Genomic DNA, 24,351 nt, shown 5'->3' on the forward strand with positions numbered 1-24,351 from the left:
ACATTGGTAGACCTGTGAAATGTGTATTCACTGTATCAAAACCTAACCAGTATACTGGCACTATTTCAATCACATCATCACTATGGCAATGCTGCAGTACAGGCACATTACCCTGTCTGCCCCAGGCACAATGCCTGTCCGATCACCTTGGAACCTGAGGTCATAGCAGGATACATTGGTAGGTTGCTCACATTATGTTTTGAAAAAAAGTAATAAACATGGTTTAGAATTGGAAAATTCACCTCACACCATCCGTTACTTTAAAAAAGCCTCACTTATAAGAAATTGGCCCATATGTAATATTATTATTATCAGTTACCAACTGTTATCAGTTACCATTGATATACTGGCCATCACAACGTTTGTCCCTTGGCTTACTTCTGGAAACGTCTTTAAATGTAACTTTTTTTTTATCCCTTCAGGTATTAAAGGCGTGCTGTGTGACTTCATTTTTTGTGCTGTCCTGATGTGACTTCATCGGCAAATGAAGGCCCCCTCGGAAATCTTTTGTCCCCTCGTCCCTGCAAATCTTAAGTCAGGCCCTGCAATTGCTAAAAGTTAGAAAACTGCACACACACCGAGTATTAGCCAGCCTGTGATTACATCCCCACTCAGAAAAAAACGAACAAGAAATGGGAGGGGGCTGAGGCTCCTCCAGGCTGTCAGAAAGTAGCTCAGGGGTCCAATCAGGATCAGCAGTACATTTTCCAGCGAGACGGAATGCACGCAGTCAGTGTGTTCGGGAAGCCCTCTGAAGTAAATTATAGAGCGTGAGTTTTTGTGTGCTCGTCTACGTGCCACGTGTCCAAGTGATCTGGGAGTTGGCTTCTTTGCAGAATCCTGCGAGCTGCACTGGCGCATCTGGAAGCTGGTTCTAGGATAACCATGTTTTCCCTCCCCATGTTCGCGTTTTTCGTGCAGTGCCTCAGCCTGCTTTCGGTCCACGTTTCTGCACAGCCGATTGAAGTGCAGTTTAGGGAGGGGGTAAAAATAGAAGTGATGCAGCTCCCCGGTGTGTGCAGCCAGAAAAGCAAGAGAGGGGACCTCGTAAACGCCCATTATGACGGATACCTGGCAGAAGATGGTTCCAAATTTTACTGCAGGTACGTTAAATGCACGTTTTCCCTTTCGCAATGTTTGCGGATTTTTTTCATCAAGATTTTTTGGGGCTTGGAGAAGTGTAGCAGCGAAACTACCACGCCTACGGATATGCTTTATGAAGTAGATGCCCCATTAGAATTCAACTTGTCATGATGTTTGACAATGTTATAAGAAACATACAGACAGACAGGAGTTGTTGGCTGGTAGCAACGTCATCACCCTCGTATCGCTGAAACAGGCAACCCGGGTAATACAACTAGCAGCGCACCAGATGTTAAGGACTTCAACCCCCATGATCCCTCGACTGCTGCCTGGGAGTTATGGGAGTTGCAGCCGAAAACATCTGGCGAGACAAAGGTTGGAGAACTTTTTCTTCAGAAGAAACGTTCCAAAATCAGCGCTCCCTGACGTCGTAAATACCCAGCATAAAGGACGTTTATTTAAACGTCAGCTGCTTGCTACACGCGGGGTTCTATGGAGAAATTGCATTTGAAATGCAGCGACGACTTGTGTTCGTTAAACAGTATAATTTAATACAGAGATAGTTTCACACGCCATTGCATTTCATTTACTCCGATTGTGAATTGGTGCTCTGGGGACAAAAGGACAACGGGTTGCAGAGAAAGAGGCGTGAAGTAGGGCATAAAGATGACGGTGGGAGAGGCGCCTACGGCCTTGTGAATTTCTGTACAGAAATAACTGCGTGGATAAAATAGCAGCGTGTGCACTTTTATTCAGGGGTTGAAGCGACTTCTTGAATGTAGCTCAATGCAAAAAAAATGCAAACAAAAACCAAATAAACGGGCACTTCACACAGTACACGCGGCATACGTAGGTGAAAGAAGCTTTACATACACACTGGACTATTTCAAATTGCAGTTTACATTTGGAGGAGCTTATAGTGCCTTATGGGGTGATGATGCAAAGGAGCTTAAAACTAGAAACGAGGTATGTTCAAACCCAGCTATACAAAAAGACCTCCATAAAAGCGGGTCAATTGTTTGAAAACGAAATTTGCATGGCAGTTTAGCGGGCGCTGCATAACGGACATCATGAATATAAATTTGATATTCTTATTAAATCTAATCAGTACAATCACCCCAACAGCTGAAGACCACGAAACCCGCAGTTTAAAGTAAACTCTTCCAGTGCTTTTAAACAACTGCCTTAGGCTGCAGTGTCAGGAAGACTGCCTTCTTCTCCAGCAGTGGAAGTCTGCCACACATGTCCCTTTGACAGAACCTGCCAGAACACGTAGGACGTAAACTCACCAAGTGCGCGGGGGATGCCGGGGGGCAGTCGAACTTACTGGAGCTTTGCCAGCTCGGGCCTACACAATGAACCGGCCGAAGTATTTCTTGGAGCCGTAGTTATGATGTGCAAGAGGATAACATTTCAGTGGGGGCAGTGGGTGGGCTAACCCTTCAAATGCACTGCTGTAAGAATGAGGTGTCTCCTGCTCCAACCCCCTCACACTTCAAATGGCCCCCTGACTTGCGTACTAACCCCCCTTCATGATTTCCCTTGCCTTCACTGTATGCATGTGAATGTAAGTGCTAACAATGAAATGCTTTCCATTAGTAATTGCCGGGCCTTTGTGACCATCGCAGCCCAGGCACCGTTTAACATCTAGGCTCTGACTGGACCAGGGCTGTCAGAAGATGTGGTGAGGCCCGGGGCAAAACATTTGGTGAGGCCCCCTTACAGTTTTTTGCACTCGGCCAGCGGCGGCATATCCGCACACAGGAGACTTGAGAAATCTACCCTTGAGTTTGTGTGCAGGATCCCAAATATGGTTTAGTACTACTTTCTCTACTGAAGAAAGGTTCATGCCAGACTAACTTTTTTATCATATGAATAAATATATATAAGATGGCATGAGCTCTCCACTGCGCCACCTCCAATTCTCTGAGGGTCAATCACTTTTCCAAGCAAAGAGTTGAGGGCAGATCTCTTTCTTCGGCTGGGGCCTCCCTCTGGAAACAGCCTCCCTGCCTCGCTAAAAACGAGGAGCACCATCTCCGGTTCCGGAAGCACCCCAAGACCTGTTTATTTGCTTCTGCCTTCTTTCTTCCTCTCCCTTGCTGATCACCTGCCTGATCCATGCACTGGTCACCTGGTCAAGCTCTGAATTCGGGCCCAGGTCCCTGCCTGTTCGTCCTATTGCAATCCCGCACTGCCTCTTGGCTCCCCTGCACTTGTGGTCTGTATCTGTTGTATCTGTAACCCTACAGTCCCCGCTCTTGCTCGTATTGTCCACCCGTTGGCTACACTTATGAGTACTCACACTTGCCACCAGTTGGCTGCACTCTTGTTTCTACTTTGTTCCTGCACTTCTGCATCCTACCCCACCCTCGGCACTTCTCCCCTCCCCATTCCCTGCTCTTGTACGATCTGAATGACACAAGGCCTAGTAAGATCTGTGTTTTGTCCTACTCTTTTGTTTCTCCCTCCTTGCCTTGTCGCGCCTAGAAACACTTGCGTACAGGCACGTTATAAATGCCATATCATATAATTAAGGAGCACCCTGCCCCTGTTTGCGCATTAAAACACACATCATACACAGTGACAAATGATGTACAGTGGAGGCTGGTACATTTCTGAACTTAAGAGGCTTAAATGTTTGTTCCAATTAGTCAGGATCAACAGAGCACAGTGAGGGAGCCCAAACCAAAGGGTGGCTTGGGGGGGGGGGGGTTCTCACTCCCAAGAAAATGTTTGAAACATTGGGTTAAAAGTATGCATTTTATAGCACTTTCTTTGCAAAATTGGGTAGAAATCCACACAGTTTGCAATTGGTTTTGTATGGAAGCACATGGAAATTCCCAATAGTTGCAAATCACAAATTGTGCATAGGAACATTTTCCAATACATTTCATGCCGCCTTTCCACTCGAGATATGCTAGTATAAAAATATATTCATGCTGGTTGTTCTAATTATGTTGAAGCAGGCTGCATCAATATTTGCCATTATTACCATGTACGGATTCCCAACCAGTAAAAATGCCATGCCACAGAAAGTATATCCAGGCTGACTGTGTACCATAAGTGTTATTACTGGCTAGATTGGCCTACATTCAAAGTGGGCCAATTTAGCCAAGTAGTATGTTTGCTTTAACCTTGATGCATAGTCCTGTGCATCAAGGTTAAAGCAAAAAGAGCACTGGCAATGCTAACAGTTTGGGCATTTGTGTAGGCATGGCAAAGGCACTTCTGTATTGGTATTAGCTGGCCATTGATAGTGCCAGTGCAAAATGGTTTGAGTACCTGAGCAGCTAATAGCAGTGCCTCGTAAATGCCTAATACTTATACATAAGCCAAAACTGTTGGCTTTGCCAATGCTTATTTTTAAAAGAATTTCAGCGAAAGACATGCAGGGTGTTTTTAAATTGAGTGGCCAAAGGCAGACCTGATTAAGACATTTTTATTACACCAGTTACGTGTTTACAACTCCAATGAAGTCATGAACTCTTAGAAGACTCCTTTGAGGAAACACTTGCAGGCACATTGAGGGCAAAGTTTGATGGCTAGCCATGTTTAAAGCTAGCCCAAAGAGTTCCAGTGAGGAGTTGTTTTGGGTGGGGAGGACAGGGACTGGGTGAGAATGCCATAGGGATAAGCATGGCCATGAGAAGTCATTTCACTGTTAGCACCTGCATTCATATCCATACACTTTTAGGTAATTGAAATTGTGATGTGGGGTTAGCACTTGCATGCTAGGGGAGTGATTAGAAGGGAAGTGGTGACATGAGACATCTCATTCTCACAGCAGTCCTTAAGTGTGATGTTTCAGAAATGAAGGCAAGAGGTAGCTGCTTGTAACATTGAAGCTTCACCAGAATAGTCTCATTCGAAAAGTGGAAAGATTTTAGGTGCCCCCACACAAGGAAGTTTGCCCCTTCCTCACAGCTACTGACGTTAGCACCTCTCCCAACATTTGAAGTATTAGTCCCCTTTCCCCCCTGACATTTTAGCCTAGGTGCACCTCTGATGCCATGAGCCCACCCCTTAATGGAGTGGCCCCCAGGGTGGCTACATTTAGGGGTGGTGCTGAACACACACTCACAAAAAACACTTTCACCCATGCATTCAACCACCAGTTACACAACTCCATACATGCATGTATACATAAAACCAAACACAGCATTGACACAAACATCAACATGCACGCATGCATTCATACATACATACTAATTTAATTTAAATACACATACACACTTTTAATTTAAAATAAAAAACACTTACCTTACCTCCATGCACCCTTAAAAAGCATCCACGCAGCCGACACGTAGACATGCTGCCTGACAAGAGAGAACTCCTCTCCCATCAGTCAACGGGGTCACGCTGAGCAATGTGAACACACTGACTGACAATAGAGAACTCCTCTCCCATCAGGCAGCGTGGTCACGCTGAGCAACGTGAACACACTGACTGACAAGAGAGAACTCCTCTCCCATCAGTCAGCGTGGTCACGCTGAGCAACGTGAACACACTGATTGACAAGCGAGGAGTCCTCTCTAATCAAGATGAACACACTGACTGACAGGAGAACTCTCCTGTCAGTCAGCGTGGTCATGCTGAGCAACGTGAACACACTGACTGACAAGAGAGAACTCCTCTCCCATCAGTCAGTGTGGTCACACTGACAACATAACACACTGACTGACAAGAGAGAACTCCTCTCCTGTCAGTCAGCATGGTCATGCTGAGCAACGTGAACACTGACTGACGAGAGAGAACTCCTCTCCCATCAGTCAGCATGGTCACACTGACAACATGAACACACTGACTGACAAGAGAAAACTCCTCTCCTGTCAGTCAGCGTGGTCATGCTGAGCAACTTGAACACACTGACTGACAAGAGAGAACTCCTCTCCTGTCAGTCAGCATGATCACGCTGACATGAACATACTGACTGACAGGAGAGGAGTCCTCTCCCATCAGTCAGCGTGGTCACACTGACAACATGAACACACTGACTGACAAGAGAGAATTCCTCTCCTGTCAGTCAGCGTGGCCATGCTGAGCAACGTGAACACACTGACTGACAAGAGAGAACTCCTCTCCCATCAGTCAGTGTGGTCACACTGACAACATAACACACTGACTGACAAGAGAGAACTCCTCTCCTGTCAGTCAGCATGGTCATGCTGAGCAACGTGAACACTGACTGACGAGAGAGAACTCCTCTCCCATCAGTCAGCGTGGTCACACTGACAACATGAACACACTGACTGACAAGAGAAAACTCCTCTCCTGTCAGTCAGCGTGGTCATGCTGAGCAACTTGAACACACTGACTGACAAGAGAGAACTCCTCTCCTGTCAGTCAGCATGATCACGCTGACATGAACATACTGACTGACAGGAGAGGAGTCCTCTCCCATCAGTCAGTGTGGTCACACTGACAACATGAACACACTGACTGACAAGAGAGAACTCCTCTCCCATTAGTCAGCGTGGTCACACTGACAACATGAACATACTGACTGACAAGAGAGAACTCCTCTCCTGTCAGTCAGCATGATCACGCTGACATGAACATACTGACTGACAGGAGAGGAGTCCTCTCCCATCAGTCAGTGTGGTCACACTGACAACATGAACACACTGGCTGACAAGAGAGAACTCCTCTCCCATCAGTCAGCGTGGTCACACTGACAACATGAACATACTGACTGACAAGAGAGAACTCCTCTCCTGTCAGTCAGCATGATCACGCTGACATGAACATACTGACTGACAGGAGAGGAGTCCTCTCCCATCAGTCAGCGTGGTCACACTGACAACATGAACACACTGACTGACAAGAGAGAATTCCTCTCCTGTCAGTCAGCGTGGCCATGCTGAGCAACGTGAACACACTGACTGACAAGAGAGAACTCCTCTCCCATCAGTCAGTGTGGTCACACTGACAACATAACACACTGACTGACAAGAGAGAACTCCTCTCCTGTCAGTCAGCATGGTCATGCTGAGCAACGTGAACACTGACTGACGAGAGAGAACTCCTCTCCCATCAGTCAGCGTGGTCACACTGACAACATGAACACACTGACTGACAAGAGAAAACTCCTCTCCTGTCAGTCAGCGTGGTCATGCTGAGCAACTTGAACACACTGACTGACAAGAGAGAACTCCTCTCCTGTCAGTCAGCATGATCACGCTGACATGAACATACTGACTGACAGGAGAGGAGTCCTCTCCCATCAGTCAGTGTGGTCACACTGACAACATGAACACACTGACTGACAAGAGAGAACTCCTCTCCCATTAGTCAGCGTGGTCACACTGACAACATGAACATACTGACTGACAAGAGAGAACTCCTCTCCTGTCAGTCAGCATGATCACGCTGACATGAACATACTGACTGACAGGAGAGGAGTCCTCTCCCATCAGTCAGTGTGGTCACACTGACAACATGAACACACTGGCTGACAAGAGAGAACTCCTCTCCCATCAGTCAGCGTGGTCACACTGACAACATGAACATACTGACTGACAAGAGAGAACTCCTCTCCTGTCAGTCAGCATGATCACGCTGACATGAACATACTGACTGACAGGAGAGGAGTCCTCTCCCATCAGTCAGCGTGGTCACACTGACAACATGAACACACTGACTGACAAGAGAGAATTCCTCTCCTGTCAGTCAGTGTGGTCACGCTGAGCAACCTGAACACACTGACTGACGAGAGAGAACTCCTCTCCCATCAGTCAGCGTGGTCACACTGACAACATGAACACACTGACTGATAAGAGAGAACTCCTCTCCTGTCAGTCAGTGTGGTCACGCTGAGCAACGTGAACACACTGACTGACAGGAGAGGAGTCCTCTCTTGTCAGTCAGCGTGTCCACGTTTTCAGCTGAATGACGGGAGGCAGCAGAGCTCACTTCTGAGCCCTGCTGTCTCCCATTATTTTGCTGTTTGTTGCGGAGCCAAACGGCTTCACAAGAAACAGCAAAATCATTGCAGGGGCAGCACAGTCCCCCGTGTGAATAAAGGACACGGGAGACTGTGCTGCCTTCCACTTAGGAGAGGGGGCCGCGAGGCCCCCAGCAAGCGCGAGGCCCGGGGCAGTTTGCCCCCCCTGCGCCCCCTTCGTGACGGCCCTGGACTGGACTATCAGGCATACCATCACAAGGACAAGCAATAGGACAGCACAATCTGCATGTGGCATGCTGGACACAATCAGGCAAACCCCCTTCCAAAATGCGCAACGGTAGTATTGACTACTTCTGTAATATCAATGGGCACCTCCTGCCATGCAAAGAACACAATTGGCCCTTTAGGGTGGAGGTATTCGAACCAAAAACACAACATGCTAGTGTGGGCGCGTTTTTTTGATCAAAGTGGGCCTCTTTTTTGGCTCATGTGGGCCAGTATGATAAGTTACTTCGGCCAGTTTGATAAGTTACTTCACCATGCGACTAGTAGTTTGGACCAGTGTTACTGAATACATAGTCTTTACAATTGACAATTTGCATCACATTCTATCAAAAACCTCCCTCTTGGGCACTACTCAAACAGACTCACAGAAATAATGAATTGCCATTTGCAACTGTGGGACACGTTTTCATTGGTGCCCGAGATGATTGTATGCACCAGTCCGACCCTGTTAACGCTGTCTCCTTTTCTGTTTAGCCACGGCTCTGTAGGTCAGCCAGGTCAAGTCGACATAGCTCAAAATGGGGGAAATAGGGGAGCGGGGAAGCTAAAGCCCGATTTTATCCAATGGTCATTTCGCCACTGTGTATCGGCATCAGGTTAATTATGCCCAATTGAGAGATCCCCAGAGTCAGAGATGCTCAAACAGCCCATTTCTTAGGCAGCACCACTTTGCATTGTGGTTGCTGCAGTCCTCTATTTATAATGGGTGGGTATGTGGAGAGCTTTGTAAGGCTGACTGCTGGTCATTAAAGGGGACTGGCAAGACTTTATTTATTTATATACAGGAGGAACAATGCTCTTTTGATCACAAAAGAACGTATGACAGAAAAGAAATCAGATTTGATGGGAAACAGTGAGCTTCTTACGATGGGGTGAGTTTGAGGGGCATTCTGACCAGGTTGTGGAGGAGAGTAAATGGAACAGTCACCGGGGGCAATTCATAAGTGGACATATATAGATTAAGGACAACCAACACTGGACATCTTTAAGTGCAGGTAGGCGGTACTGCCAGCTGTACTGGGGATGTAACCATGATGGGTGAAGTGTTAGAATGGAGGCAGAAGAAGTGAGAGACAGAGGCAGGTTAGAGACGAGGGAAAACATTTAGCTAGCTGGCAGATGAGAGTTGGGTTAAGAGGGTAACCTAGAGGCAAGGAGGTGGACTTTTAGTTTGGTTTTGAATACATCTGTGTGGACTGTTCCTCGGATGTCCGGGGCAAGAGAATTGCATGCAGGTGGAGCAAGAAGAGAGAAAGTGAGGCACAGAAGCCACAAGGGTAGTCGAGGAGGCAGAGCAGATATTACGAGAAGGCTTATATAGTTGGATAGAGGAGGATAGTTAAGAGTGGTGCCTTAACGTGGATAGATTTGTGAACCAGAAGACATTTTAAATCTGGCCCTGCTGTGCATCATCAGCCATCCAGCCTGGGGCTGGTACGAGGAAGTAGATGTGAAGTGAAGGAGTTCAAAGAGAGTCCTGGTAGCAAAGTTAATGATCTTGTCGAGAGGACAGAAAGCATAGTTGGGGAGACCAAAGAGGATGCTGGCCCAGTGGTCCAGTTTAGAGAAGACAAGTGTGGTTAAGCGATGCTTGGTGGTGTTGAAAGTAAGGAGGTTCCTGAATCTCCTAATATTTAGGAGGTGAAGGTGAGCTGCAGTTCCAGTTTTAGAGATTAAAGTAGCAAAGGTGTGTGAAGGGTCATAAATGATGCTGAGGTTTCTAGATGAAGAAGAATAGGGGAGAGTGTCAGGTGGGAACTGGATAGGCAGAGGAAGAGTTGAGAGAGAGCTTTTGAAGAGCACCTCGGTTTTAGTAGAGTTTAACATCAGAGAGTGCAAAGCCATCTAATATTTAATGGCAGAGTTATAATACAAACGTTTACGGGGGTACCTACTTTAACGCATGTAGGGGACTGCAGCAAAGTAGTGTGCAGGGAAGCCTGTGGCTGGGAGTTGGAAATGTAACCGATTTTGGAATAGCAGACAGGGACACCTATTACCATAGGAATGAATATGGGGTTTCAATAGGGCTCTGAAGCTGGGGATGAGGAAGGCAGTATTCAGTACTCAGAATTCGGAAGCAGGTATGTGAAACAATCTGGTGCCTGGGAATGAAGAAATTTGCCTGATAAGGATGGTACAGAGAGTTGCAGGTACCTTATGCCAATTTCCCCAAGTTACAAGATGAGAGGGCACAAGGGAAGGAAAGTGAAATTCAGATGCCTTTCCCTTTGGTGCGTATGAGTGTTACCCTTCCTCCACTGGTTATAAAATACAATTATGAAGGTCTGAGCTTCTTCATTTTTATCCTCTTTGTTTATTTTAACACAAATCCTACATTTTCTTCTTATAAGGAAGGCGGCGAGTTAATGGGCCACATACTTGGCCATTATCTGCCTGCAACCCCTCATTGGGAGTAGTGTGGTCGGATTAAACCACATGCGGACTGCGCCCCTGTTCCTGTGTGGAGCCTGGCCGTAGGGTTGGCAGCTCTGGGCATAGCTGTGATACAGGAGCATAGGTGGTGGCACTCCTGGCATTGGTGGCATTCTGCTCTGTGGTCTGGAGCCCTCCCCTGCACTAACTGCCCATACCCATTCATCATGACTAGAGGCACCAGCAGTGGAAAGAAAACAGGGGCCATGGACACATTTGCTAAAGTTGTCTCCCGTGAGAGCCCCAGACCTTCAACTAGCTCCCACCCGGATCAGGTTCAACCCATTATTGCACCACCTCCGGACCTCACACACATGATGGAAGCCATGACCAAGGGCTTTGCTGCAGTACATGAAAAGCTAGACAACATCACAGCTAACGTAGCATCCATACACTCGTAATTGGCAAAGGAGGCGGTGCGCATAACAGAAGCTGACACGATACATGGGGTTTGGGATCTGTGCTGTTAACAGGTCCTCCCAAGTGTTCAAGCGCCAGTTGCGCATTGTGGGTGACAAGGGGAGAAAACAGAGAAAACAAGTTTGCAGCAGAGTACACAGTTGAAATTGGCTTGAGTTGTATATGCGGAATGAGTACTGGTATGTCCATGAAGCGTCTATCAATACTAATTATCCACTGCAATGGTGTTTAAGGTGATGACTTGGAATGTTAGAGGGTTGGGGAACTTCACCAAATCACAGAAGGTCATGTCCTGCGCAAATAGGCATAAAGTGAATGTCCTTCTCCTGCAGGAGGCGCATGCTAAGGAGGGGGCGTGACGGGGCGTTGCACCTGCATGGGGAGCAAACAGGTTCTTCTTTTCTTTACTTTACTTTATTAGATTTATATTGTGTGGCCTTGACCCTTGGGCCTAAGGGCACAACAAGACAGAAACAAGTAACAGATAGGCATAGGTGATATGCGGGGAGATAAGCACCTTGTACTCAACCCAATCCAGGGGGGTCATGACGCTATGTTCATAAGTCTGTGAAATTCACCTTTAAAGTGAAGTATTTGGACCTCGGGGGCGCTATGTTCTTCTTCATTGCGTAATTGATGGGATAGAGTTGTTACTGGTAAACACGTATGGCTCAAACATCTGATTTTTCCACGAAGTGGCAGCAATATTTGCTGGTTATGTAGGGGTCCCTATCCTATGGTGGGGGAAATTAATTTGATCCTCGATCAAACCATGGACAGGACTAGTGTGGTCCCCAGGCCTCGGCCAAGGGCAACCAGGCAGTCTGTCAATGATGGTGTAGCACTACGCCATGTAGGGTACATGGATATGCTTACATGGGTTGTACGTTGACCTGATTGCGTGGTGCTGCCTTGCATGGCTGGATGCCCTGATTCATCACATGTGTCAAGTCTGTGTCCTGGTGTGGGTCAGTCAGGGTGCCTGGCCTATTCTGGGTATCATTGTTGTTGCATCATGGTACTTGTGATTAATTCACTTCGCTACTACTTACGTGCGCAGGTGCATGTGTGTGCTTTTGGCAGAGAGGTCTGAGTGCTCTTACCCACGAACCAGGTATGCTGTCCTCTGTGCCTCTCCATGTACTGCAGGCAGGGTGCTGTTGCACAGAATCAGTGCGTCATGTGTCGCCCCAGTATATCGGGCACAGCAGTGACTGATGGTGAGATCAGCATCACAGGTTATCTGCGTGTTCATAGTAATATTGTTTCCGGTTGGGGTATGCCTCTTCAGTTGCCTGGCGTGGTACCAACGCCACATGGTTTCAGTCCAATGCCGCAATTGTGTAGAGCAAATTGAGATGTGCAGGTCTACGTGCATCCTTAGGGCATCCAGGACTTGGTCCAGCACCTTTGTGTGAACATGCCATTCAGTGCCCCTACTTTGTGTTTGAAGGCACCTGTGCCACAGAAATGTAGGGTGGACACAAGCTTCATCAGGGGGGAAATGGCTGTTCGGATGGAAAGTTGTCCCTGTGTGAGCAGGTCGGCAATGGTTGGACGGTCCAGTCTGTATGAGGTGACTAATTGCCCGTCTGTGAGTGTCCATGGGGATGGTCGGACATGTGGTATTGGTGCCCTCCACTGCGTGCGTCCCCTATGCCTTGGTTCTCTTGGTTGCGCCTGTCTCATTCCCTGCTGTGGTCCAGAATGCTGCTGTCGGTCAATGTAGAGTAGCAGGTTGTGGAGCCCATAAGCTACATCGGCTTTTGGCTGCATGTTGCTTGTATGTGTGTTGGGGGTGGGTGTGGGCCTTTTATACTCCACCTGAGTGGATCTAGTGCACCTGGGGCTTGATTTGTGAAATTTGTATGCGTTTCCCTCCACCTTGTTGGTGGAGGTAATTGTAATGTGTTTTTTGCAGAATTACCTCTGATTTTTTGAGGTAATTCTGCTATTTTTGACATTTAATATGGCAGATGATGGCTTTTTGTTTTTTGGAGGCAATTCCACCCATGGAATTACCTCCGACTCTGACTCTGCCAATTCTTATCAGAGTTACGGCCGGAGGAAATTCCGCTGGAGATAACTCCGCCAGAGGAATTACCGCCAAATTTTCTGTGAGTTACAATTTGGCGTACTGCTAAAGTTGGCAGCAACTCCGTTTATATTACCACTTACCGCCCAACTCGTAATGAGGCCCAATATCTTTGTTTTGAAATAGGCGTTTAATAGCCTGTTCATCACAATAAGAACAATTAATGTGACCATTATTTCTGAAATTAATGCAGCCAAACTCATGAAGTACTTTTTTCCGGAGCACATCCAGAGTAGAATTCTCAGTGGAAGGCATACATTTGCTCTCATTTTTCATCTCAAAATACTCAGGTGCTTCACGATCCTCTGGTTGTACAATTTCAAAAATACGTGGTTTCATTTTCCAAAACAATTTGAAGAAATCAATTTTCTCTTTTAAAAGAGTGCTGTTGTACTTGGGTAACAATGAAAGGCCTTTTTGTAAAGTCAATTTCTCAAAATCAGTGAGTTGATAGCTCGAAATGTTAATTACTAGGTCACCCGAGTTGTACCCACCTTTCTCGGAGGATTTCTTCTTTTTACCTCTTCTAGTTTTCCTGGTTCTAAAAAAAGAGACTCATTGAGTATCTGAAGATGTACCCTCTGTGATGAATCCAATGGTGTCATCACTACTTTCCATGTGGCCAGTGGACGGCAGCCGCTACCTGATCCTGACACTGGGGGCGGCTAAATGGGGGAGGATCACATGGGGGTAGCAACTCACGGGGCAGTTTCACGACAGCATCGGATGAGACATTCTATTCCCCTTTTCCTTTTAAGGATGTCCCTTAAATTCCTCATGTCTTAATGGCATGCTGTTATAGTTCTTCTCATTCTCCCTTAAATTCTACTAAAGGCACTTCCTCAGATTCTACCTGCGAGTTATCACAAACTGACTTTCCTTTTTTGAATGCCGAGTTACGAAGATCATGAAAGGCCGGGAACACATGCTGCACTCTAGTTGTTGCGAGCGCATATTTGCAGGTGGGGCATTTAAACAGGGAAATCAGCTGATGAGCAGAGCCTGCCCAGAGAACTCCTGTCTGCTCGGAGTTGACTGAGAGACTGGCCGGTGCAAGTGAGGTCCGTGGAGCCAACTGACTCATGAAAGGAACCGAGGGAGGCCGACTGCAGAGTCCAGTAAGTCACAGGAATGACAAGAGCAAAAATGACGGCTTCTTGGCATGCCGCTATACTGGAAAGCAGCTACCACGATACTGGAGTCCAGGCGAATGTGCAGCAGACGAGCAAGAGCTGCGAAGAGGACGGGAACCATGATGCAGAGGTGGCGAACCAGAAAGGAGTAAGAAGGACACTGACAGGCCACTGCAGGTTCACAGCGGGAAAGCCAGATCATGCTACAGTAACCCAGTGAGTCCACCCAAGGGAAGAGGGGTGGGGAGAATGCAACAGTGTTACCCCAAGGAACCTGGTCTAGGACCCCTCTCATGTGGCAAGGGGTAGGGAGGCACTCTCTGATCCAGACCCTGGTGGTGGTGCACTGCGGGAGGATCACATGGGGAGGGGGATCAGACCAGGAAGACTAGGAGGAACCCTTTTTTAACTTTCCCGGTAACTCCGCCCTTTTGATGGCCTTTTGCCATTTTAAAGAAGTAGAGAAATTCATGTTTCCAAAAGTGGACTGCGTATCCCAGAATCCCTCAGGCACCGTTAAGAAGAGGGCTGAAGAGGAATGCAGGAGCCAAGGTCAGGCAGGCAAGCCTAATAGCTTTTGGCAAGGTCAGGCAATTCGTTTTAATGGCCTGTACCTGAAACAAATTAACACACCTGAGGGACATCAAAGTGAAAGAAGCTGTAGCAGAAGCTGGAAGGTCGGCAGTAGCGAAAGCAGATGAAGCAGAGCACAAGGCTGGCAGTTCACAAGGAAGTGTGACCACAGAAGTGACGCCAGAGCAGAGGAAGAGCAGATTTCACTTGAAGGCTCCAAGTTGGTCCTGTGCTCACAAACACTGTTTGGCTGTGGCAGCAGTTTAAACAGGCAGTCTTTCCAGATTCGCCTAATTGCTGTGAATGCAGAGCTGAAGTTATGCATCCACCTGAGGGCCATGTGCAGAGGCAAGCCGAGGGAAGGTGGAGAGTGGAAGACTCTCCCTTTATGAGGCCAGAAAGGAGACACCTGTGCAGCAAAGGGGTGTCGGCCCGACAGTGCCTGTAGCAGCAACAGCAGCAGAAACCAAGCCAGGAAGCAGAAGCAGCCCACAGTCATTCTGATTGTGGATTCGGAAAAGCGAAGTTCTGTACTCCAGATCAACAGAAATACCTTGCTGGTGTGAGACAGGCATGGTATCAAGAGATGAAACAAACGCAAGGGTAACAGTTCGAAAACCTTTATGTAAAATACCTAGAGTTGGTGTAATGCCTATCTTGCCAGACCTCGTAAACTGATGTAACTGAAGGCCAGTCTAAGTCAGTAAGTCCAAAATAACATTGGTCTGTGTCTTAAACCTATGCATGCCCTCACAAGGAACCTTTCTATAGATCCCTTCCCCAAGTTCAAAGTATTTAGGTTCACAAAGTTCCACAAGTCTCTCAGAATTCACTTATCACCAGTTCTCAGGTTCCTGCTGTTCAGTGTCTACAATTGTACCCCTATTCCTCTCCCACTCCTCACCTGTGGTTTCTGAGTTGGCTTCCGAAGGCTCGTCTGAAGAAGTCTCCACAGGTTTCTCTCTCCAGGCTCTTGGGTTCTTCTTTTTCACCGTCTTGCCCTTTTGTTTGAAGAGATAGGGCCGAGCTCCCCCGGAGGCCACTTTGCCAGTAAGGCTATATGCCCGGCAGCGGGGACTCCGGGGAGCCCACCCCAAACCAGGGAAAAGCCGCAGCAGAAAAACCCTGGGAAGTTTCAGGTGCGTTGTTCTGTTCAAATAAGTATTCGCAATCCTTCTTGGAATACTACTCAGCGAATGGGTAATTCTCAATCCTTCTTGGAATCCCACTTCTTTAGAGTACTACATTTACCAGAATGCACTTGGGTGCAATGTCTAAGCTTTGGAAAAGATTCCAAGAACTCCGTGAGCAAGATTAAGTAAAATAAACAGAAGGAGGGGTTACACAGGTCAGAGGAAGCACACAACTCAGGGGGGCACGAGTGGAAGTGACAGCTGCTTGGGAAAGCGTGTGTTGAAAAGAACTGCAGATAGCAAGTCCCCGCTCGCTGAGTAAAAAAAAAGCCCCAGAGCGAACGCAGCTGTTTGCTGACTCCAGCAAAATAACAAACACACACGCTGGGAGATTAACAAGAAAATGCGGGCAGGGAAAGGTCCATATTAAAAAAGAAATATTCCCCACAGGAAGCGTGGTGGCAAAATGTTTGATAAAAGGCAGGCAGACAAACAATGGAAAGGCAAATGGGAAGAAAAACAAGGAGTAGCACGAGACAGGAGCACTGTCAACTAGCGTTTGGAAAGAAATCAGTTGCAACGCACCGATTGCCACACCTGACAGTTAATTATAGCCTCTGTTCCAGCGAGGCTAGAACGCAACGTCCAGGTAAAGGAGGAGCTCAGCCCTTCTTCCATTGTTTCCATCTCTTCCACAGGCTCCATGGGTGTTTCATGACACCAGTTCACACTGTACTTGGATTCACAAAGTTTGTTAGGCTTTTTAGGATTCCTTTATACTCAAAGCCCTCTGTTTTACAGAAAGTTCTTCTGTAACAAAAAAGTTAATTTGGTTTCTTCCGTGGTTCCCTTCCATTCTTTCAATACTTCAACAGGCTCAGGCTTCCTTTCCCTCAAGCTCAAAGCACCTTGGGGTCACAAACATTCAATGAGTATTTTCCGGGGTTCCCTTCCCGACGTTCACCAACTTTCAATTTTGATTAAATTTCCACTTGATTCACATTTGTCACAAAGTACATTTTTTTCCCCTGAGTCTTCCCTGTTCAGGGCGCAGTTTTGGACTGCACAGTCCACCGATTACAGGTCACGCAATCAGGCATCCTGGGCTTTTGATGTGCCCACTTCGTGGTTACTTTATCATTCTCATGAACACTCTTATTAGCATGAATTCTAGTTTCTCCAATCTTATTAAGGGTATTTTGCGCACACTTCTCTTTTCGTGCAGCTCCCCTTTTCAACCTTTAACTTTTGGTCACGCTTAGCTTTCAAGCACAGCTCCCCATTTCAAAAAGGGCTTTCTTTCATCACTTAGAGGCTTTCGCAAATGTATCTTCTGTGATATGCGGTCCCACTGTTAAATAGTATTCTTAGGCACTTCACGTCTCACTGTTCATTCTTCAACAGTGTTCGGAGACTTTCGACAACGAGTATTCCTTTACTCGGGACCAACCCGCTACAATGTATTCACTCGCATTCAACACATACATGGTTTCCCATCATCTGAAACTCACTGGTTGTGCTTCTCAGTTCACTCTCGCTTTTCTTATTAGCGTTTTTTCTCCTCTGAGGTTAGGGCTCACCGCCTGCCCCTTAGGCACTCCTGGGTACCTGTCTTGACCCAGGGAAACAAGCAACTTCTTTGCAATGGGGTAAAAGGACTCAGCATGCCCCGGATCCCTTCTGAGGACTTTTCCAGCTTCTTGGAGACACAGCTCCCTCGCCACGCTTCTTCTTGTCACCTTACTCTGCAGACTTAATCGTCTTGGCATTCCGTTGCCCACCAACGTCTCAGCTGCTCATCCTAATCACCTCTTAACTCGCTCCTCACCATGACTCTCTTCCTGTTTGAGTTCACCTCCTGTACACAGGTGCCAATCGCTAATAGGTTGCAGCTGTAAGGTATGGGAGTCAAGTACCTGACCTTGCTTGATCTTATTAGTGGGACATGGCTGTCTTGAGTGATAGTATTCCTCCCACTCCCTCTTCTTCGTCTGAGTACTATTTGTATTCTTTCCTTAGGTAATCTGCATTGCTTGCAGAGGTCTCTTCCTCGTCTCAGTAATGGCTAGTGGTGTATAAGGGGGACGGGATAAGGGTGACGATACCCGTGAACTCTGAGAGAGAGGGTGTATTAGGATTGAACAAGAGGCAGATCCTATGTCTCGCCTTCATACATCCTCTCCCCTAAATTAAAATCATGGGGACTTCCACACGACTTGTTGTCCATTCTGATAGAGTTACATGAAATGTCATCACTAAGAGTTTGTCTGTCTAAATCAGGGGTCCTCTCCCAGCCCATTAAAATAAAAAGAGGGGTGCGTCAAGGTTGCCTAATTGCACCTTTTTTCATTTTATATCTGTCACATCTTCCACAATGGTTGAAGAAGAGCGGTCTGGTGGGTCCTAAATTGGGTGATACAAAAATTAACTGGTTAGCATATGCTGACGATATTGTAGTCTTCGATTACACGCACGTGTCTGCAATGCTTACTGTCTGCCCTATCAGAGTACACTAAGGAAAATGACTTAAAAATCAATCCGAATAAGTTGAAAATTATTGTTTTCAAACATCCATTAAGGTAGTTGAAATCATTTGTTTGGCAATTGGACAGCTCTCCAATTCCTGTCTCTAATTTAGCTTTTCCCACCAAGGCCTATCTTCCTCTATCCATAGACCTGAAAGTAACTAATTTGGTTGCACAAAAGAAGAAAATTCACCTTCAGTATTGTAAATTGTCATTGTTGCCTCTTATAAAGTTCTATATTGCTAAGGTTGTCCCGGTGATCACATTTGGTATGGAATGTAATCTCTTGGCCTTTGATATCAACTGGGGCAAGATAGAGTGCAAAATATGGAAAAAATCCGTTGCACTGCCAAATTGTGTTCCTATCTCCTGTATAAGTTTTGAGTTGGGTCTCCTCTTGTTGTGGGCCTGGTTGGACTGAAATGGGTCTTGATTTACAGGCTTATTTTAGACCCTCCAAAATCATCTCTGTATGAGGAAGTGGCAGTAGCCATGTCTAATTTAACTTCTATCTTTTTGAACAAATTGAGATTACGATGCAATGCATTGCTGGTCACCTCTGACACTGACATTGATACTCTTATCACAAATCAGTTGAAAACGAAGGAAGCATTGCATCGTATGGACTGGATTAGGACCATAGGGAAAATGAGGAATTGCAAACATTAATCATCACCATTGCTAATTGATAAACCTAGATCCTGTGTTCCTCAATACCTAATGAAATTTCCAGACTCTGTAGTACGGATGGACTTCTTAAGATTAAGACTCAACCTCCTACCAACTTTGGAAATTCTACATGTCCGGTATGGTGATATTAATGCGACAGATATTTGTGAAAAATGTGAAGCAAATGTAATGCAAACTATTCGCCATCTGCTGTTAGAATGTTCTGGAACCTGGCCCCTTAGATTATCAAGATTTCAGAGATTTGTTCATGACCCCCACTTGCTTGCTCAGATATGTTTTGGGACAGGCTGATTTCAGGAACTGAAGTTTTTCTTACTTTAGAGGTGGCCTCCCTCCTCAAATATCTTAGTCTTATTGCTAATAAGGGGGTCCAATCTACTAATGGTTTGGTAGACAATTGATAATTGTTTCCTTTTCATTGCCTGGTTATGTGATATGATATTTCTCTTTCTCTTTTTTCTTTCTTTCTTTTTTTTTCTTTTTTCTTTTGGGCCCGCTGTTTGTCTTTTTATGTGTGAAAAAGAAATTGATATTTTAGTATTATATAATTGAATTTTGATTTTAGATTTTGAACTTTGTAAAATATCATGTTTTTTTGGCTAATGCATATTAAACAAAAAAAACATCCTCTCCCCAATCCCCAAGGACCCTTATTCAGGTGATCCTTCCTCGCTTGTCCACCCCCAGGGTCGGGATCCAAAATTGATGGCCCTTCCCTGGCCACCTGAATGGAAGATCTCGGTAGAGTAGGTGAGAGAGGGCCTTTAGGTTTCTCACATACCCTACACCAATGCTGGTTGGACTGAGGTGCTTCATAGGGGAACCTCGAATGAAAGTCCACAATTCCTTGGTCACGACCCATGCGATGTTCTACTGAGCAGCAGTAAGATTGTAAGTCCAAAAACTACTGCATAACCCTAGGGTTCGATTCTTTTCTTTGATTGATCCAGATGAGGGTTGAATGCTCAGTTATTAACTTGAATCTTCGCCCTAGCAAGTAATATTTACAATGTAAAATGACCCATTTTATAGCTAGCAATTCCAATTCAATGACAGAATAATTTTTCTCTTGTGGAAACAATATGCGACAGGGACGTCATTTCACCAAAATTCCAGGGGTAGCGGAAGTGACATCACACGACCCTTGACCTCTGATGGCATCACAGGAATTGATGTCTTTTGACCCCCACGCCGAAGTGATATCACAGGAAGCAATTTCACCCCTTGACAAAACAGGAAATGGCATCACACAGCATTTTTCCTAAGCACACTACGAAAAATATGGTTACAATGTCACTATAATGTGATATATATTTCATACAAGAATGGATTGCCATATGAATCGTTAAGATCAGTGTGTATAGGCCCATATTACCAAATTACTGTGAATGCAAGCAGACGTCCATGGCCAAATGATATTGATGTGCACTTATATAGCACTTATGCTTAAGCGCTTTATATAGAACAAATATACATTTAATATCACCCAACTTGTGTTGGTACTCATTTATCGACCTCAGAAAGATGAAAGGCTGATTGGAGGTGTTTAAGAACAGACTAAATCAGTGACTCACCCCTGAAGTGTGCCTGAAATAAACCTTTAATGAGTCCAGCAATTATTGTAAAGAATTCTAGAAAAACACATGGGGCCTCATTACGTGTTTGGAGGCAGCCATGGCGCTATTAGCGCCATGGCTGCCTCCAAACCCGGGTCCGGTCTGGTGGAATGGGGACTTACCGGGACATTCCGACCTAGGTGGACCCGGTAAATCCCCATTCCAAATGCCATTCCCCATTTCCATTTGAGACCCCTAGGGCTCAATGGGAAGGGGGAAGGCGCTAATAACGGGCCTGCAAATTGCGGGCCCGTTATTAGCTCCAAGGTCCCTTAACGGGTCCCATAAAGAATGTGTGGTCAGACCACACGTCCTTTGCGGGTCCCGCTAAGGGACCTCGGAATTGGGCGTTAAGGGTTTAACGGCACTGGTCTCCTTACCGGTGACCGTTAACCCTTACCGCCCAACTCAGAATGAGGCTCATTATCTTGTATTTCCATTCTTGATTGTTTAGGGTCACTGCTAAAAGTGCGATACTTGTGGAACCACTGTTCTTCTTTTTAAATTTTTTTTAAGAGGCCTGAACAAGAAATCCGCCCACTCCATAAGCAAAGAGCCACATGGCGCTAGCCACAGACTAGGACCTTGAATGAAAAAAAAAATAATAATAAAAAAAAATGTTTTTTTTCTCTTTTTTTGGGGAGTAGCAAGGGCAACCACAGGGGTAGCAAGCAAGACCTCAGGGGTCGCAGTTGCACCCCCTTGCAATCTCTAAATGACGTCCCTGATATGCGACTAATATCTAGTATTCAGTGTTCCAGTCTGTCATGATTTTGAGAAAGGACGGCACCTCATCCTGTTAGGCAGGCATCAGTTTGTAGAATTAAATCTTTGGAGAAGTATGTTACTTTCAGGACCTGCTTTAGAGTATGATAAAAAACTTCATCCTCCTCTTCCCATTTGTTTTTTTTGGGGCTCTGCGTTTCTTAGTTTGTCTGTCAACCTAGATGTCTTACTAAAAAAGTTTGAGATGAATCACCGGTAATATCAAATCAGCCCCAGAAAGGCTCTTAGATCTTTTTTTTTTCTGGGTGCCAGTGTTTCAAGTACATCCCTAACTTTTTCCTTTTGAGGTTGAACACTGCCATTTCCGACAAAGAACCCCAGATATTTAACAGCGGATTGGGCCAGGTTACATTTTCTTTTAGGTTGCCTGTTAGCCCAGCTTTTCCTAGGGCTCTCATCACAGTGTATGAATGGTATAGATGGTCCCCCAAGTCTTACTGTGAATCACTATATCGTCAATGTATGCCCCGCAAAATTCAGAGTAAGGTTGTAAAATCTTATTCATCATTCTCTGGAATGTTACTGTAACGCTCACCTGATTCCCGTAGAGGCGCCGGTCTTGACTGGGCGTATACCGTATCTTCAAAGGTGATGTGTAACACACGGCTGGCTCTTTGGGCTGGACCTCTGTGCACTGTATGTCTGATTCGAAGGGTAAGATGTCTGCAGATAGAAAATATGGGATTAGTGAACTGGGTTATTGAATGTCTCTCTCTTCTTCCCTTTCTCTTCTCCTGTAGAACCCCGAAGGTTAACGCTCTCACCTTAGGTAAGTGAACGCCGTGCTCTCCATCTGCCTCGGGGCAGGGTGCTGTAACCAGTTTCTTCACTGGATAAGGGGAGCAGGCCTCTTGACTTCAGAGGACTGCTGTCCGTCGTTTACTGCACGAACGGTAAGTTTCGAGTAATTCTAATGTCTTTAAAGTCTTTAGTAATGATGTCTCTTGTTTTGCAGGGTTCCGGCGATGGTGGATGACGGGCTGAAGTGAGTTGAAGATGGAGCCCGTGTGATGAATAGAAGCGCCTGGAAGCACGTAAGTAAGCGCTTGTTGCCTGCTTCACGATGCGCTCTAACTGTCTTTTTATTTTGCAGGTATAAGTTCGGAGCGGCTGCAGGGTGCCGGAATACCCACTGGGTTAGATGTGGAAAGGAGTAATGGCACGTGAGTATTAAAGTTCCCCAATGTCTTTAAACGCACCTTGTTTTGTCTTTCAGATGCGGGATGCAGCGCCGAAGGCCTCCGGAGCGTGCGAAGAGTTGGTAAGCTTTTGTCTTTCAGATGCCAAATGCAGTGTGAAGACCTCCGGAGCGCACGAAGAGTAGGTAAGCCTTTGTCCTTCAGATGTCGGAATGCAGCGCGAGGCGTTGGTGACAGCCGATGGACCAGGTAAGTGAAGAGCTGTCACTGAAGACCGTAATGCTAACCTGTTCTTTCTTGTCTTTATAGGTGTTGCTGAAGACTGGATTCAGGATGGTAAGCCTTTTTCCTTAGGCCCAGGATCATATGCAGAAGACACGATGAGCGTTCTGCTGCAGAGGATGCAGAATAACGCAAAGCAAGATTCATCCATCGGGTGTGGTTTAAATAGCCTCCTGTAGTGCTTAGGCATCTCCTTCCACAGCCACGCCTAGGTAAGAAATGAGTTCCTGCTTTCCAGAAGAGTTCCAGTGTTCTGAACCTAGGGAGTGGCTCCTGCCCCACCCAACAGGAAAAGTAGTTCCAAACAGAAGAGGATCAGAGGCTCAACTGGCAGGCAAGTAAGCAGCATGTTCTGCTGCAGGTAAGTCCACCCAAGCATTATGAGCCTGGCGCTTCCAGCGCTGGGACTGGGCATATTTATGAGCCTGGTGCCACTGGCGCCAGGACTGGGTCCAAAAGGTCCCAATTGGGACTGGTTGGCACTCGGAACCTGGGTTATGGATCTGCTTCCAAGGGAGTTGGGAAAACCCTGACCTTTTGGAAGCAGAGATCATGACAGTACCCCCCCTCAAGGCCCCTCCCAAACCGGGCTTCTCCGGGGGTTTTGGCTTGTCAGGAAATGTTCGGTGAAATCTTTTGATTAGGCGAGGAGCGTGGACATATTCAGCAGGTTCCCAGGATCGCTCTTGGGGGCCGTAGCCTTTCCAGTCAATTAGGTAAAATAGTTTAGATTTGGAGATCTTGGAGTCCAGAATGCTTTTGACTTCAAACTCGAGTTCTCCATCAACTATGATAGGTTTTGGAGATTTAGTTAGTCGGGTTTGAGGTTGCACAGGTTTTAATAGAGAGACGTGGAAGACCGGATGTATCTTCATGTGCGGGGGCAAGTCCAACTTGACCGCTACTGGGTTTACTATGGTAGTGATGGAATAGGGACCAAGGTATCTTGGGTTGAATGTGCATGGCCCTTTTAGAGGTAGATATTTGGTGGATAACCAGACTTGGTCCCCTACTTGATATTGAGGGGCTTCCTTCCGATGTTGATCTGCTCCTTTCTTGTATTGTTCTTTAGCCCTTTGAAGGTGAGAAACAGCTTCCTTAAAGGCTTGGGTGATTGTAGAATGCAGGTAGTCTACTGCTGGTGTTTCAAGATCTTGGAGGGGATCCAACTCCGAGGTTCGAGGGTGACTGCCGTACAAAAGAAAAAACGGGGTTTTCCCAGTTCCCGAATGGACAGAGTTATTGTAG

General features: G+C 46.3%; 1 protein-coding gene across 1 annotated transcript in view; it reads left to right on the forward strand.

The window, feature by feature from the left end:
- The first annotated feature begins 694 nt into the window (after positions 1-694).
- FKBP7 (FKBP prolyl isomerase 7) overlaps positions 695-24,351 on the forward strand; it is a 137,783-nt gene continuing 114,126 nt past the window's right edge. The window contains exon 1 of the mRNA XM_069616105.1: positions 695-1,103. Coding sequence (XP_069472206.1) covers positions 886-1,103 — 218 coding nt within the window. The 5' untranslated portion in view covers positions 695-885. The remainder of the gene's footprint in view (positions 1,104-24,351) is intronic.

This window comes from Ambystoma mexicanum, chromosome 9, assembly GCF_040938575.1.
Source record: "Ambystoma mexicanum isolate Mex_15411 chromosome 9, UKY_AmexF1_1, whole genome shotgun sequence".
In the NCBI taxonomy this organism is placed as follows: domain Eukaryota; kingdom Metazoa; phylum Chordata; class Amphibia; order Caudata; family Ambystomatidae; genus Ambystoma; species Ambystoma mexicanum.